The sequence below is a fragment of the Haliotis asinina genome, chromosome 4 (genome assembly GCF_037392515.1).
Source record: "Haliotis asinina isolate JCU_RB_2024 chromosome 4, JCU_Hal_asi_v2, whole genome shotgun sequence".
Taxonomy (NCBI): Eukaryota; Metazoa; Mollusca; class Gastropoda; order Lepetellida; family Haliotidae; genus Haliotis; species Haliotis asinina.
Genome location: NC_090283.1, coordinates 22,737,632 through 22,753,440, shown reverse-complemented (window position 1 = coordinate 22,753,440; position 15,809 = coordinate 22,737,632). Strand labels below are relative to the sequence as shown.

Below are 15,809 nucleotides of genomic sequence, written 5' to 3'. Positions count from 1 at the left end.
TAATTGCTATTCTATATATTTTGTGTGATGGTGTCGCAAATTGTACACACGTTTTAAATGATGAAATGAAGAAATAACGACAGCCTTATCACATGCACTTATGGGAATAGCGATCAAGATTTTGAAGAATTAAATTTCTTGCGCAGCCTATTCTGAATTGATTAAAGAAACCATAAAACAAGACATATCCGACGAAACGCCAGGTAAGTATATACGTCCAAGGGAAAGAAATACACGTCTCACCTTTCCCCCATGAAATGTGTATTTACGTGTATACGTAGAGTTTGCGTGATTTAACAAGCGTCCTTAGCGTCAATGAAAAGCAGAGTAATGTACCGTTAGGTTAAGGTCTAGTCATCTAGCTGTAAGTCTAGTCATCTAGTGGTTAAAGCGCTCGCTCGTCATGCCGAAGATCCGGGTTTCATTCGTCACATTGAATGAAGCCCATTTCTCCTGTCTTCTGCCGTGATATTGCAGGAACATTGCTAAAAGCGACGTAAACCCTCACTTACTGGAAAACTGTAAGAAGATACTACATGAACTAAGTACATCACAACGGAAAACCTTTTCTCCACAATTCGACAGTCTAACCCTTTAATGAACATAAAATCTCCAAACATCGTCAAAACCTGTGTTTTGTGTGGAAAGGCTTCACTGAAGGTAATGGTTACGATGAAACAGAATAGATGAAAAAGAGATTTTTTTAAAGGACCTCATCAACCAATACGTTTGTATGTTTTCCACAAACACACCTTTTGTTTAAGTATATTGAGAAGTCATGCCAATTCCTGTAGCTCTGATTTCTCTCAAAAAATGTTTTGTTATCATGTAACTATAGGAAGCCTTCCATATGGCCCGGGCCCCACCGACCAGGGAGAATGCGATAAAACGGGAAGCTTGACGATAGATGATTGAGTTGATAAACAAATACAAACATTCCTTTTACATAAACACAATCAACGAAGCTTCATTCTTTCCTCTGAATCAGCACCCTGTTGGTGCTGTCCTTGACAAATCCATCAAGAGCGAGTCTGCACTGTGCGCTTGCATTTTGCTTGATGAAAGTGTGAGCGAATGAGTTTCGTATTTCCCCGCACTTAGCGTCATTCAAGTAATACTACGGCCGCTAAAAGGAACTAGTTCTAAACTTCGGCCACATGCGGTCACAGATTCCCATTTGCTCATGCTGTTCATCACTGGATTGTTTGATCCAGACTCGATTATTTACAGACCGCCGTCACATAGCTTGGATATTGCTGAGTGCGGCGTAAAACTGACCTCACTCACACACTCACTTACGAAACATTGCACTATCTTACACCGTGAAAGCAGCATTCACACTATTGTATCTTGTCTTCGCGATATGAGCTGCGTTAGGATTTTCTGTAGTCCCTTTCAGCACGATTTCTTTACAGGAAGGTCCAGAGATAGCCCAGCTGTGTAGAATTATTTACACTTGCCATGCCGGGATCCTATTATTGGAATTGAAATGCCTGTTTCACCCTGACTGAATCGTTGGTGTGCAGCATTACAATGGTGGTTGTGGGTTTCAACCAAAGCATGCAGCCCTGGTGCCGTCCCACACTGTAATGAATTATCGTGCGAATCTGTGAAATACAACAGCATTTGACATATGCTGTGATTCTAATTTTATGGCTGTGGGGAACATGCTAACTTGCAGATCCTTATCATCACTTTACTTCGATGCTTATAATATCAATCATTGGTCAAAATAACGTCATCCACGGTAGAGCAGTGTTTCGATGCTTATTATCAACCACTGGTTAAAATAATGGCCTCCTCGGTAGAGTAGTGCTTCGATACTTATACTATTAACCACTGGTCAAAATAACGCCCTCCTCAGTAGAGCAGTTGACACGAAGTAGTCATAGCATATACAAAGTGACCTAAGCATTGCCAAACCCAGTAGACTATCAATTTCATGATGACTGTAACCACTGGCCCGTTGTCATAGGGGTTTTTATATAAACTCCAACAGATGCACACGAAGTATTACCTTATTATCGTTATGAGGATACTTGGGAAAATTTGAGTAGTATTTTAAGTGCTGATTAAATAAGCAGTTTAGGTGGTTTGTTTCTTGAAACTCATGCTTTCAGGTAACATATATGTCTTGAAGAACTGACGGGAAAAGTGTGAGTGAATGAGCATAATTGTGAGCCCCATTCAGCAATATTCGAGTTATATAATGGCAGTTTGTATATAATCGGATCTGGACCAGACAATCCACGGATCAACAGCATGAGCATGTACCGACATAACTGGGATTCTGTGACATGTGTCAATTCATCGAGCCTGACCTCCCGACCCGGTTAGTCGCCTTATATGACAAGCATGGGTGGCTGACGATCAAATCTAACCCGGATTTTCACGTAGACGGAAAAAGAAAATTACTAGGACAAAAACTACCTCAGCCGCTCCCATAAATATGAAGGATCCTTCTCTAACTACCCATGGAGAGTCTAAACTCATACCAACACCACAGTGTTATCTAGGGGCAAAGTATACTAGCAATACATCACTGTTGCCTCGACACGGCACCTGACTAAACAGCTCCTTGCACAGCTACAAACAATCACGTTGCCATGTGGTGCCCCATTTAGAATGAGGGTCTGATATGAAGCAACGCAAGGGCTGTCGGCTTGACAAGAATGGTAAAGAAATCCGGGGTCTTGTTCTTGAATGAGCCGTTACCGTAAAACCCGAGCCGGATACTCGTTGTCAAGGTAAACATTTATTTAATAATTGCAACTTGAAGTTATGTTTACGGATCTGATATATCTAGATATACACTGGGGTAACACAGTGTGCTGCATTTTCTGTCAAAGGGATAGCCTTGTGTTACACCTCTACAGATAATTAACCGGAGATTTGTATTTAATTATCGCATGTGTTAATACCATGTTCCTAATGTGTGTGAACCGGTGATTTCTCATGCTGACATGTGAGACAGTGCTATGTGGTATACATGGTTCTGATATCGGCATGTGAGTCGGTACCACTGGCTATACATGTTTTATGTATCTGCATTTGAAACGGTACTATTGGGTGTACTTATTTCTCTTATCGGTATGTGAATCAATACCACTGGGTAAAGGTGTCTGTCATATTGACATGTGAAGCAGTACTATGTGGTATATATGTGTTTCTCATTCCGACATGTGAATCCGTACCCTTTAGGAATACGTATTTTTCATATCGACATTTAAATTAGTACCATATTTACACGTGAAGCAGTACCATTGGGAATACCTGTTTCTCATATTGATAATTGAAGCAGTACTATTAGGTATACCTGTTTCTCATACTGACATATGAATTAATACCACTGAGTATACGTAGGTCCCACATCGGTATGTGAAGCAGTACCATTGTGTATGCTTGTTTCTGATATCGGCATATGAATCAGTGCCATTGGGCATACCTGTTTCTCATATTGACGTGTGAAGCAGTACTACTGGGTTGACTTGTTTCTCATATTGACATTTAGCAGTACCACCTGGTACATATGTTTCTCACATTGACGTGTGAAGCAATACCATTGGGTACATCTGTTCTTCATATTGATATGTGAAGCAGTACTTTTGGTATATATGTTTCTCATATTGGCGTGTGAAGCAATACCATTGGGTACATCTGTTCTTCATATTGATATGTGAAGCAGTACTTTTGGTATATATGTTTCTCATATTGGCGTGTGAAGCAATACCATTGGGTACATCTGTTCTTCATATTGATATGTGAAGCAGTACTTTTGGTATATATGTTTCTCATATTGGCGTGTGAAGCAATACCATTGGGTACATCTGTTCTTCATATTGATATGTGAAGCAGTACTTTTGGTATATATGTTTCTCATATTGACATGTGAAGCAATACCATTGGGTACATCTGTTCTTCATATTGATATGTGAAGCAGTACTTTTGGTATATATGTTTCTCATATTGGCGTGTGAAGCAATACCATTGGGTACATCTGTTCTTCATATTGATATGTGAAGCAGTACTTTTGGTATATATGTTTCTCATATTGGCGTGTGAAGCAATACCATTGGGTACATCTGTTCTTCATATTGATATGTGAAGCAGTACTTTTGGTATATATGTTTCTCATATTGGCGTGTGAAGCAGTACCATTGGGTACATCTGTTCTTCATATTGATATGTGAAGCAGTACTTTTGGTATATATGTTTCTCATATTGGCGTGTGAAGCAATACCATTGGGTACATCTGTTCTTCATATTGATATGTGAAGCAGTACTTTTGGTATATATGTTTCTCATATTGGCGTGTGAAGCAATACCATTGGGTACATCTGTTCTTCATATTGATATGTGAAGCAGTACTTTTGGTATATATGTTTCTCATATTGGCGTGTGAAGCAATACCATTGGGTACATCTGTTCTTCATATTGATATGTGAAGCAGTACTTTTGGTATATATGTTTCTCATATTGGCGTGTGAAGCAGTACCATTGGGTACATCTGTTCTTCATATTGATATGTGAAGCAGTACTTTTGGTATATATGTTTCTCATATTGGCGTGTGAAGCAATACCATTGGGTACATCTGTTCTTCATATTGATATGTGAAGCAGTACTTTTGGTACATATGTTTCTCATATTGGCGTGTGAAGCAATACCATTGGGTACATCTGTTCTTCATATTGATATGTGAAGCAGTACTTTTGGTATATATGTTTCTCATATTGGCGTGTGAAGCAATACCATTGGGTACATCTGTTCTTCATATTGATATGTGAAGCAGTACTTTTGGTATATATGTTTCTCATATTGGCGTGTGAAGCAGTACCATTGGGTACATCTGTTCTTCATATTGATATGTGAAGCAGTACTTTTGGTATATATGTTTCTCATATTGGCGTGTGAAGCAATACCATTGGGTACATCTGTTCTTCATATTGATATGTGAAGCAGTACTTTTGGTATATATGTTTCTCATATTGGCGTGTGAAGCAATACCATTGGGTACATCTGTTCTTCATATTGATATGTGAAGCAGTACTTTTGGTATATATGTTTCTCATATTGACATGTGAAGCAATACCATTGGGTACATCTGTTCTTCATATTGATATGTGAAGCAGTACTTTTGGTATATATGTTTCTCATATTGGCGTGTGAAGCAATACCATTGGGTACATCTGTTCTTCATATTGATATGTGAAGCAGTACTTTTGGTATATATGTTTCTCATATTGGCGTGTGAAGCAATACCATTGGGTACATCTGTTCTTCATATTGATATGTGAAGCAGTACTTTTGGTATATATGTTTCTCATATTGACATGTGAAGCAATACCATTGGGTACATCTGTTCTTCATATTGATATGTGAAGCAGTACTTTTGGTATATATGTTTCTCATATTGGCGTGTGAAGCAATACCATTGGGTACATCTGTTCTTCATATTGATATGTGAAGCAGTACTTTTGGTATATATGTTTCTCATATTGACATGTGAAGCAGTACCACTGGGTATACCTATTTCTCATATTAACATGTACGGTAGTATTATTAGGTGTATTTCTTACCCACATTGACCGGTAAAGCAGTATCAGTGGGTGTAATTGTTTGTGACATCTGAATGTGAAGCAGTGCCATTGGGTATACTTGTTTCTCATGTCGACACGAGAAGCAGAGCCATTGGATGAAAAAAATACACGAATTAAATATCACTGCAGGGACTCCAGAAATGAGCCAACCACGGATGGTGACGAAAGATTTAAGCAGTGACCTTCTCTAATGCCATTTGTAGCTCCTTCGTTTGGGCACTGGTGGCATGCATAATGGCACATTGTATTTTAGTGGAGCGGCTAAAAAGAAACATTGCGCATGTGCATAAGTTTTTGTATATTTATTAACTCCCGCCCTCAAAAATATTCCTGCTTCGTCCTACGATATGAACCCATCAATATGAGCATCGATCTATGCAGCTGGAATAGGATGACACATGTCAACCAAGTCAGCGAGCCTGATCCCCCTTTCCTTTTGTCTAACCCGAATCTTCACCCGCCTCAAACACACTCAAACGAGCCTGGAGAAGTGTCCTCTATTGGGGAATTTACTTGCCTCTTTCTCGCTGTGTCCAGAGTTATCGTTTCTATGTGTGCCAACAGGTCACGTTTTATACCAATGCGAATGCTTCAGCTGTTTTTGATGGGAATGCTCTCTGCTTTTCAGACTGATTAGAATCATCTACTGACTGACGCCTTCTGTGGTGAGATCCACGTCACTCTTTGATGTTCAACGCTCTTCCTTACGTCCTTTATTAATCAAAGAAAGTTAGAATACGCCATAAATAAAACACAAACACAACACCATTACTCGGCTTTGTTCTATCGACAAACTTTCATTTGTAAAGGCCTCAAACTGTTCTTTTTGTATAGATTATATGCTCACATGGTATGATGGCCTAGCTTCAAATTTCAAAATTGCAGTATGTGCGCTACTTTTTCCTGAAATGATTTAAAAGTCGGCGATGCTGAAATATAACTTTGTTCAGACAAAACCCAGATATTCAGAAAATTCTTGTTGGCAAGCCACTGTCTAGCATGATGGCAAGTATAATGCAGGGATGTCCTGTCACAACATTGGTGCTAACTTGTACACTGATCACATGGCTGTTAGACCCCTTAAGGTGAATCTTGCGGCCAACGAGAAACCGCGTGACCAAGCATGAGCTAAAGTGTCATTCGACAAATTGGGGAACACCAGCGGCCACGGTGAACGGGTGTAAATTCGTATAAAACATCAGCATCATGTCTATGAGGAAGAATTGCCTCGAGGCTTCTTTGGCTACATGAGGAAGAGACTAGCAGATGTTATTAATTCGAGGGATGACTGCCTGTGGTAATGCCGAAAGTTTGGCGATATCTGGTACCTGTGGTGGTTCATACAATCAAGACAAGCATTATTAAAAAGTGTACGACAATCAGATTGGTGGGGTAGTCATGGTGATCATACTGTCAAGCAATTTTGATGTTGACATTTTTATTTGTTCCTCTCAGATTGCAGTAATCAGTTATCATGTTTCAGTGTCAGTTCTTCCTGAGTTGAAATCCGAGTAAAGTATGTCATAGTTACCATATATACCTGTATAATTCTTGTTTTCATAGCATATGCACCAACGTGTGTTTTCGCACTCGCCTTTAAAGCGTGGGTTATTTCATGATCTATGCTCACGGATATATTCCATTATTATGTTGAGCATGACGGCCAACTTCAATATCGTAACTTGTCATTTATGATTTGTGGTATAACTGCCACCAGGCCTGTAAATGTGTCACGAATTAATGTGTTTCATTTTTTAATAAAATATTTTAGGAACATAAAGCCAATGTATTATCATCAACCATCCTTGAAAATAACACCTCACAACTTAATCACATTGAAATGGTATTTTCTGAAGGCATACGTACAAAGAATATTTCACCTTGCAATTTAACATCGAATTAGGCAAACTTGTTACTGAAAGGCAATAATTTAATTGTTTTTTTTCTAAAGTGTTAAACATTTTAAAAAATAAATAAGTGTGGTTTAGTGATGCTTTGCGTACTACAATAAAATGACGACAAATAATGACTGCCCCGTTAGGCAACACAAAGATTTTATTGCAACATACCTAATACTAAGGAAATATTGTCCTAGAGTTATTTTGCCAAACAGCACGTGCACTCTTAGTCAGTAGTGATCAGTGAAACCACAACATACATATCTTTTTCATGGAGCTCTTATTTTCCCCTAGAATGTCTGCTACATGCCATTTTGGATGGAGGAAACATTTACATTTTGGAGAGTTTTATACTAATGTAAACTAACGATTTCTTCTCTTGTCTTGCACCTGTAAAACATTCCTTGTGAAATTAATAGTTTGCAATGGATGACTAAGATGCATGTGTCTTCTCTTGTCTTGCACCTGTAAAATATTCCTTGTGAAATTAATGGTTTGCAATGGATGACTAAGATGCATGTGTCTTTTCTTGTCTTGCACCTGTAAAACATTCCTTGTGAAATTAATGGTTTGCAATGGATGACTAAGATGCATGTGTCTTTTCTTGTCTTGCACCTGTAAAATATTCCTTGTGAAATTAATGGTTTGCAATGGATGACTAAGATGCATGTGTCTTCTCTTGTCTTGCACCTGTAAAACATTCCTTGTGAAATTAATGGTTTGCAATGGATGACTAAGCTGCCCACGTAAGAGGAAACATTGGAAATAGTATGGTATTTCATGTCAACTACACACGCAGACACAGAGACAAAATCTTTATGCCTCCATATCTGAAATTATGTCAGAAATGAGCTGGTTTTGTGTCTTTATCATTAAATGCATAGTTTTAATGGAAGCATGATCTTAGCCGCTTTTCTGTTTGTAAGTGGTACAAGAGCATTAGTTAATCCCCATTTACTGACCAGGATATATCATCGTTTTGCTGAATATTAACAGTCAACTAGTCGATAAACGCGAGCATTGCTTCGGATGCGAACATATGTATGTCTCTGAAGGAATAGTGTGATGATGAGCAGGAATGTGCTACATCAGCATCTTGTTTCCATCACATTAACCACACTCTGATTCAGTACAGCTGGGAACATTCCTTTCCCGTGGATCACCCCAGTGTTATCCAGCCATACTCTCCGGAACTGAACGCAAGGTGTTTTCCTAACGTGGACAAAATACACTGCATTGGTTTTCATTGAAATCTGTTCCTGTCAGTGTGCTCAAAGTAAACAGTCTATCTTTTGTTCTGCACTGACTGTGAGAAATAGCCACTGGTCCGCTAGACTGTGACTAGTAAAATTTCAGTCGGGTCAGTAAACTTCCAGAGTCACCGGCCCGACTGGCTAGTATATTTTTATGGGACCACTCTGTAAATATATCAATCTCTCCGACCAGTTAAGTTATAATGCTTGTTTAAGTCATGCATGATTACGGCCTGATAAAATTGTTAATCTCATTAGCAGCTTAACGATGAATTCCGTGTCCACATTCACATTTCGAGCAAGTGAATTATTTTAGCCAGTAACTTTCAGGCATAGCTATCCCGACTGGCTAGAAATATGTGTAAACTATTTCGAAAAAGTATGCAGTGTGTGTAGGTGGTGGAAGAAGTGGAGTGGTATCTAAATGAACGAAATGACCCGGTGCATTCTACCATTTGATCGGGATTCAGTCTTTCGCTTTATTTATTTGTTTAGGCAACTTGTATGAACAAGATCAATACAACCATGATCGATTGCGTATTTACAGAAGGACACCTGTCAGTATGACACTCGTCTAGACCCTCTACTGTAATTCAGAGGTCAATTAGAACCTGCCCCATCCAGAACTTTGCCAACCTGGTCGTGAAGTAACTTTACAAGTATATTGCTATTATAAGCTTTGATGCGTATACAGATTAGTTTGGCAAATTGCAGTTATACATTTGTATGAAAAGATGGTCATAACAAACACTAACAATGGTCCTCAGTTATTTATCCGAAAATACATGCCATTCAAAAAATGCAGTGGATATTCCATACCTCTAGCCAATGCCAGTGCATACGAGAAAAAGCAATATATATACATACTGATGAAACATATGCAAATGAATGAAATATATTGTCCCATTTTTCCTTAATTTCTCTTCATCATCAGTTTCTTCCTTGGCTACATCAGTTGCACTTTGTCAATCTTGTACATCCAATAGCCCCTACCTTTTGAATGGTATATAAGATATTGATTAACATCAACTGCGAAATGACAGCACAAGTTGTAAAGATATTAGGCCCATACGTTGAAATTAATACGATTTTATAGCATTGTAATCTGGAAACTACTCACTGATATTTGCACAACCTTTAGTGACAGCCACTGGCAGACGTTGAATGAATATAGGACTGCTGTTTTCACACATAAACCCAAATCGGTTTCTCTGTATACAATACAATGTCATAACCGGAATACAACTTTTGGCAGTGTAACTACGATATATTCTTCCCCTTTTGGTCATCTTGCCATTACCTCTTCACATAAATTGGCGTACAATGTGTTTCTGTTGGTCTTGTATCTTACTTTGGATTATCTACCACCTGTGTGCAATGTTCGTTTATCTACATGTTCCATAAATGCAATAAGTGTATAATATTTATGTACCCATCACACGGAAATGACACTAATAACTACTCATGATATAAGAATAAGCTTTGATGCGTCCCATAACAGCCTAACTAGGTACATTGACACTCCATTCAACAGCTTTTATCAGCATCAGCAAACATATCGAAAACTGCTGCACTAATACACTTTCCACATTTTACACTTGTAAATTACTCGTCATTTATCAATCATATCATCTGATTTCAGGTGGAGAGACAATAATACTATTATCATGATATAACTGATATTTTGTTAATTGCAGGAGACAGTTATTCGAAGTAATGGCTCATACACCCGAGTTGACGTACATACACCCGAGTTGACGTACATACACCCGTATATACAAGGGAATGTCAAGGAAATTGTTCCTCAGGGTGATCACATTGAGACATAACTGTGTCTGTCTGAATGGCAGCCATATGCCACAAGGAAGTGCCAATGAATGACTCACCCAGATTGTTTCTCTGATTGGAGCTCTTGAACACTTTCTAGGGGTCATTTCGCAACGACTAAGAGGAATCGTGACCACTCGCCGGTTCCAAGAGTCTTTATTCTTATCGTCATGGATCGGATTGAAAAATACCACACTGGATGAAATGACTTCCACCTAAGCAAGGCGAAACAGTCATTGCTAGAATTGTCCATCGCGACGATGATATAATTTTACTAAAGAAGCCGAATAGTTTCAATGAGGAATTTAATACCCAGAACATGTTGTTGCTTCATAACCTGACAAAAACTGCTGACCCAATGACTTCCCTTGCATCAACACCTCTTCCTGAAACATGCGAACCGGACTGGGACAATGCTCATGAACGCGTTAAGAGAATTGTGTTAATACCGTTGTCAGTATGCATCATATTGAGCAATGGGGCGGTTCTGCTGTTCATAGCATTACAGAGGAAGTCCCATCGACCAACTTACTCATTTGTGACGTTACTCGGAATAGCGGATATGTGTATTGGATTTGTATCTATAGGTGCAGTGGTCACAAAAGCAAATGAGTCAACTCTAAACGAGTGTCTTGGGAGGATAGGATTCACCATCAGTGGAATTCAAGTGTCAACAATGTGCGTGATGTGGATTGCCGTTGACCGCTACATAGCAATCACCCGTGCTTTACGATACACCCAGATAATGACCACTAGGCGGGTTGTGTTTGCCATGCTGTGGATCATTATTCAATCACTTCTCATTGGATTCGCACCTCTGATCGGATGGAATACCGGGAATTATAACCAATACTGCTCTTTTTTATTCGTTGTGTCACCTGGCTATGTTGTGTTGATATTCATTATAGGGGTGCTGCCTATTTTGATCGTGTTTGTCATCTACGTTCGTTTATACTGCAGTGCAAGGGGCCACATCAAGCGAATCGATGCTTTGGAACAACTTGGTGTGACCCGGAAGTCAGGTAGACTCTTTGGCATTTCCGCCCGGAACTGGAAGTCAGTTAAAACTCTCCTGTGTGTGATTGGATGCCTTTTGATCACGTGGTGTCCTTTTTTGACAGCGACTGTTGTTCAGCTAGTGTCTGGTGACAAGGTTTCGTGTTTCTTGAAGGAAATTATTGGAACATATTTATTAATGTTGGGATTTTCTAATTCGTTTCTTAATCCACTAATCTACGCAGTGGGAACAAAGGATTTCAGGGATAACTTCAGAAACACGATTAAACGGCAGTGTTGCCCAGCGTCATAACGGATATATGTGATGACGTATATAAACTACGTATCTCAGTATAACGAACACAGTTCTCTCTAGTCAACAATACTATGCTGATTTTACAATAAGATTCTGTGTATGAATCACTCTCAACCAGATGTGAGAGCAGATGAGCGTGTTGTGCTCCACCGGTGACATCACACAGTTTTCCATGTAGATGCTTGTCGACACAGAAATAAATATTGAATGATATTATTGTAAAGTAAAAAAGAAACAAACGTTTTTCACAGAAACCCTAACATAAACTACTCAAAAAGAAAAAGAAAAAAAAGAAACGCATAGCTAGTATTTTGGGTGTCTATGTAATCAGTACATCTTTGGTGAACGCTGTCTGCAAACATTTTTGAGAAGAAGGGGGTTCATTGCTCTTGCGACAGTTGACAACTTTAAATTTGGTGTTAAATAACTGAGGCTCAGCGCAACAATGCGATTGATAATTTGGAGGCTGCCAATCACATTTAGATGTTGCAAATCTCCCATTCCACGAATTAAAAAAGAGTTTCTTCAACGAATTTAACACAGTTAAGGTAACACTTACTCGGGGCGAGGCCGACATTTGTACCAAACAGACATGCAGAGAAGTACATAAAGCCGATTTGCGGTGCGGTTTAAAATAATTAACACCAGTTATACTGGCGTTTCCTGTCCTCGCGGTACTTAAAGATATCGGCTGAAAGAAACAGTACAAAACTTGCTTATCGTACGAATGTTTGTTGTTTTTATACGAAGAGACTCCTCCTCTAACATATGTATCTATAAACTGCTTGATCCATCAGGTGTATTATCACTCTTGAGCTCGGTGAAAAACAAGGTCCTCCGCTACTCACTTCATGAGAAATCTCCTATTCTCGCGGCACAACGAGAACGTAACGTTATAAAGGAAGAGCAATACTTTTTGGAAAACGTTATGGTTTGTGCAAGTTGGTAAAAACTCACCAATATTCGTTACATTGCAAAATATTGATCATTCTTAGACTTGGGCCAGTTACTAGTTACCGGTCAGTGATGTAAACAACACCTAAGTGTCACGCATAGGAAATCTCGGCAGAATACATGTTTACCGCGAGAATAGGAGACGGACTTTGATTTTTTAGCATGAGGTCATCCCATTATTTCAGAGAAATTAACGTATTCGCCTCTAAGTATGAGTTTGACTTCACCACTTTAGTTTGTAAGAATAAGTTCAGCACGTACCGAATTTACTGTGGAAACGGTTAAACAATGAGTTCACCACCTTAAAGAATGTTTATCAGTAAAATTTTCGCAAAGAGTATCAGTAAAGGAACCATACATTACCAAGCCATGCATTCGCAATCATGGCTTACGCACAGACAGATCTTAAGTTTACTCCATCCCACCGTGGACGAACAGGTGTACAAAATATATATCTCTGTGTAATGATATAATGAAACGGTATGTACTCTTCTCCAGATCAATTTCCTCACTGAGATTGTTTCGCTAATCCTTTTAAAATTAGTAAGGGTACTGCTGTGACAGGCCGACTAGCTGGGAGTGGCTTAAACACACAAATTAACACGACTGTCGACCTGGCAGTACCTCCCCGCATGTACCGCATGATACACCTAGTGAACTCGAGCGAAGTCGGTCTTATCTGCCCCAAACAAGTAGTCATACTTAATGCAGGAAATGTCCCATAAATTATCAGTGTCGCGGAGAGTGCACAGACACTTTTATTGGCAATGTGAACACCGAGTGACGCGGGTGCTGAGTTACAAATGTACAGAGGTCTTCCAGATCAATATCATTGCATTACGCGACCAGCTATGTAATGAATCCAATACAATACATTTGTATATTCATGCTTGCTTCATCCCCATTTTTCACGGATCACAGATGTCAGTTCTAGCGCCATGTTTGTAAGGCTAAGTAAAGAGATGAAATGTTTCTCGGGCATCGGCGCGTCACTTTTATTTGTGTACATAACATTTTGTCATTGACCTTTGATAAAATAATTTTGACTTGGCCCCGATCATCTGTCTGTCCACCCTAAGAATGAGTGTCTGTAAGAACGAGTGTGACTGAATCTACAACTCATTAACACGTGCTAAACTTCCCAAGCTGTATTTCTTAGGGAGAAACAAATATGAAAAATCTGTTTCTCCCTCGTCACTTTTTTATGAACATTTATAAATAAAGTCCTACAGCCCTCGTCACTATGGAAAGAAGAGTGAGTAAGTGAGTGAGTGAGTTAAAATTTATCGTCACATCGGCAATATTTCGGCCATACCATGACGAGAACAATTAATGTCATACATAATAAGTAATGGTAATTTGTATAAACCTGTCAGCGAAGGACAGTAAAACAAAGTTTAACCATACAGTACAATACAAGGTAAAAGCCAGCTATATATTGCCAACAACTGAAGGTAGACCACCACACTAAGGACCATGGGGACTTACAGTGCATTTGCTTCCTGCATGGACCCTAGCTGGATTTACATCATCCCCTCAGTCGTTAGCAGTTGAGACACATCTAGCTATAAATTAAAACTACACATATTCTACGATTAAAAAAGTGGAACGTCTAAATGTGTTTGGAATGTCCTGGGACTTACGTACCCTCTTAAGGGGACAATTATTTTACAGTACTTTAACCCCCCTCGAGGATACAGCCACTAACAATCTAAGTTACTAATTCAAACCTCCAATCATAAAATATTGATATATTTACAAATCAGCCCACAAATATAATTCTTTTAAGAATGCAAAAATTAAATGAGAACTTATGTTGCGAAAAAGATCGTTCATAGTACGTGATTTGAAATAATTATCCCTTGTGATGGAATATTCAACACAGTCAAGCAAGACATGCTTGACTGTGATTCTTTCATCACAAGGGATGCAAAATGGAGGATCCTCACCTTTCAATGAGTGTATCTCGTATGGCCAATACGACATCGTCGCAATATGACCTCTTCAAATCTGGACTGACAACCCAAGTAGGTGTAACCGATATATGGTTTTATTTCGTGTAATGTATTTATACCTACTCGGGTGTCCCACTTCTTCTGCACCAGATCACGGATGTAGGCTCTAATGCTGGCTTTATAATCAGTGTATGGAATAAGAAGTGGTGTCACAGATTTCTTAAGTGCTGCCTTAGCAGCAAGGTCGGCCATTGTGTTCCCAGAAATGCCTACGTGGCTGGGTAACCAACAAAAGACAATGTCGCATTGGCCAGTAGCATTTGATAGCCTGAAGACAAGAAAGCGAGTCAGAATAAATAATATATCGTTTGTGTTTTGGATGTCTTTGAATATATCTAAGAGCTGTTAATATGGCGTTTGCTTCAGCTGTAAAAATTGAGCTGTCATCGGGTAATCTAGAAGACATGGTTCTGGATCCAATGACAGTGGCACAAGAGACTGTGCCACCACCCTTGGACCCATCTGTAAATAAGGTTTTGTAATTGATATACCAGTATTTACTATTTAATTGACGATATTCCTGTTTATATTTTAATTCATTAGTTTCTGATTTTTTTAAACTGTGTTAGAGTTAGGTCAACCTGTGGCCTAACCAACTGCCAAGGAGGTGAAGAGAGCAAACGCAAAGGACTTATATTTTCCAGCTCAATGCCGGCAGCAAAAAGGAATGGTTTAATTCTATGCCCAAGAGGTGGAACAAGAGAAGATTGCTTGGTGTATAAATCCTCGTAGTGGGGGCTACAGACACAGTTGAAAGCAGGGTTAAACTTGTTAGAATTTAACTTTGTAATATATTGTAAGGATAGTTTTATACGGCGCTGTTCCAGAGATGGTTCATCTGACTGTCAACGGGAGAAGTTCTAAAGGAACCAAGACAAAGTCTTAGACCTTGATGGTAGATAGAATCTAACAGTTTAAGGTTGCTTTTGCAGGCTCCGCCATATACAATGGA

General features: G+C 39.1%; 1 protein-coding gene across 1 annotated transcript; it reads left to right on the top strand.

Annotated features, from left to right (window-relative positions):
• The first annotated feature begins 10,895 nt into the window (after positions 1-10,895).
• LOC137281269 (glucose-dependent insulinotropic receptor-like) lies at positions 10,896-11,885 on the top strand. The gene has a single exon (XM_067812422.1). It carries the CDS (start codon positions 10,896-10,898, stop codon positions 11,883-11,885), a length of 990 nt encoding a protein of 329 aa, XP_067668523.1.
• The last annotated feature ends 3,924 nt before the right edge of the window (positions 11,886-15,809 follow it).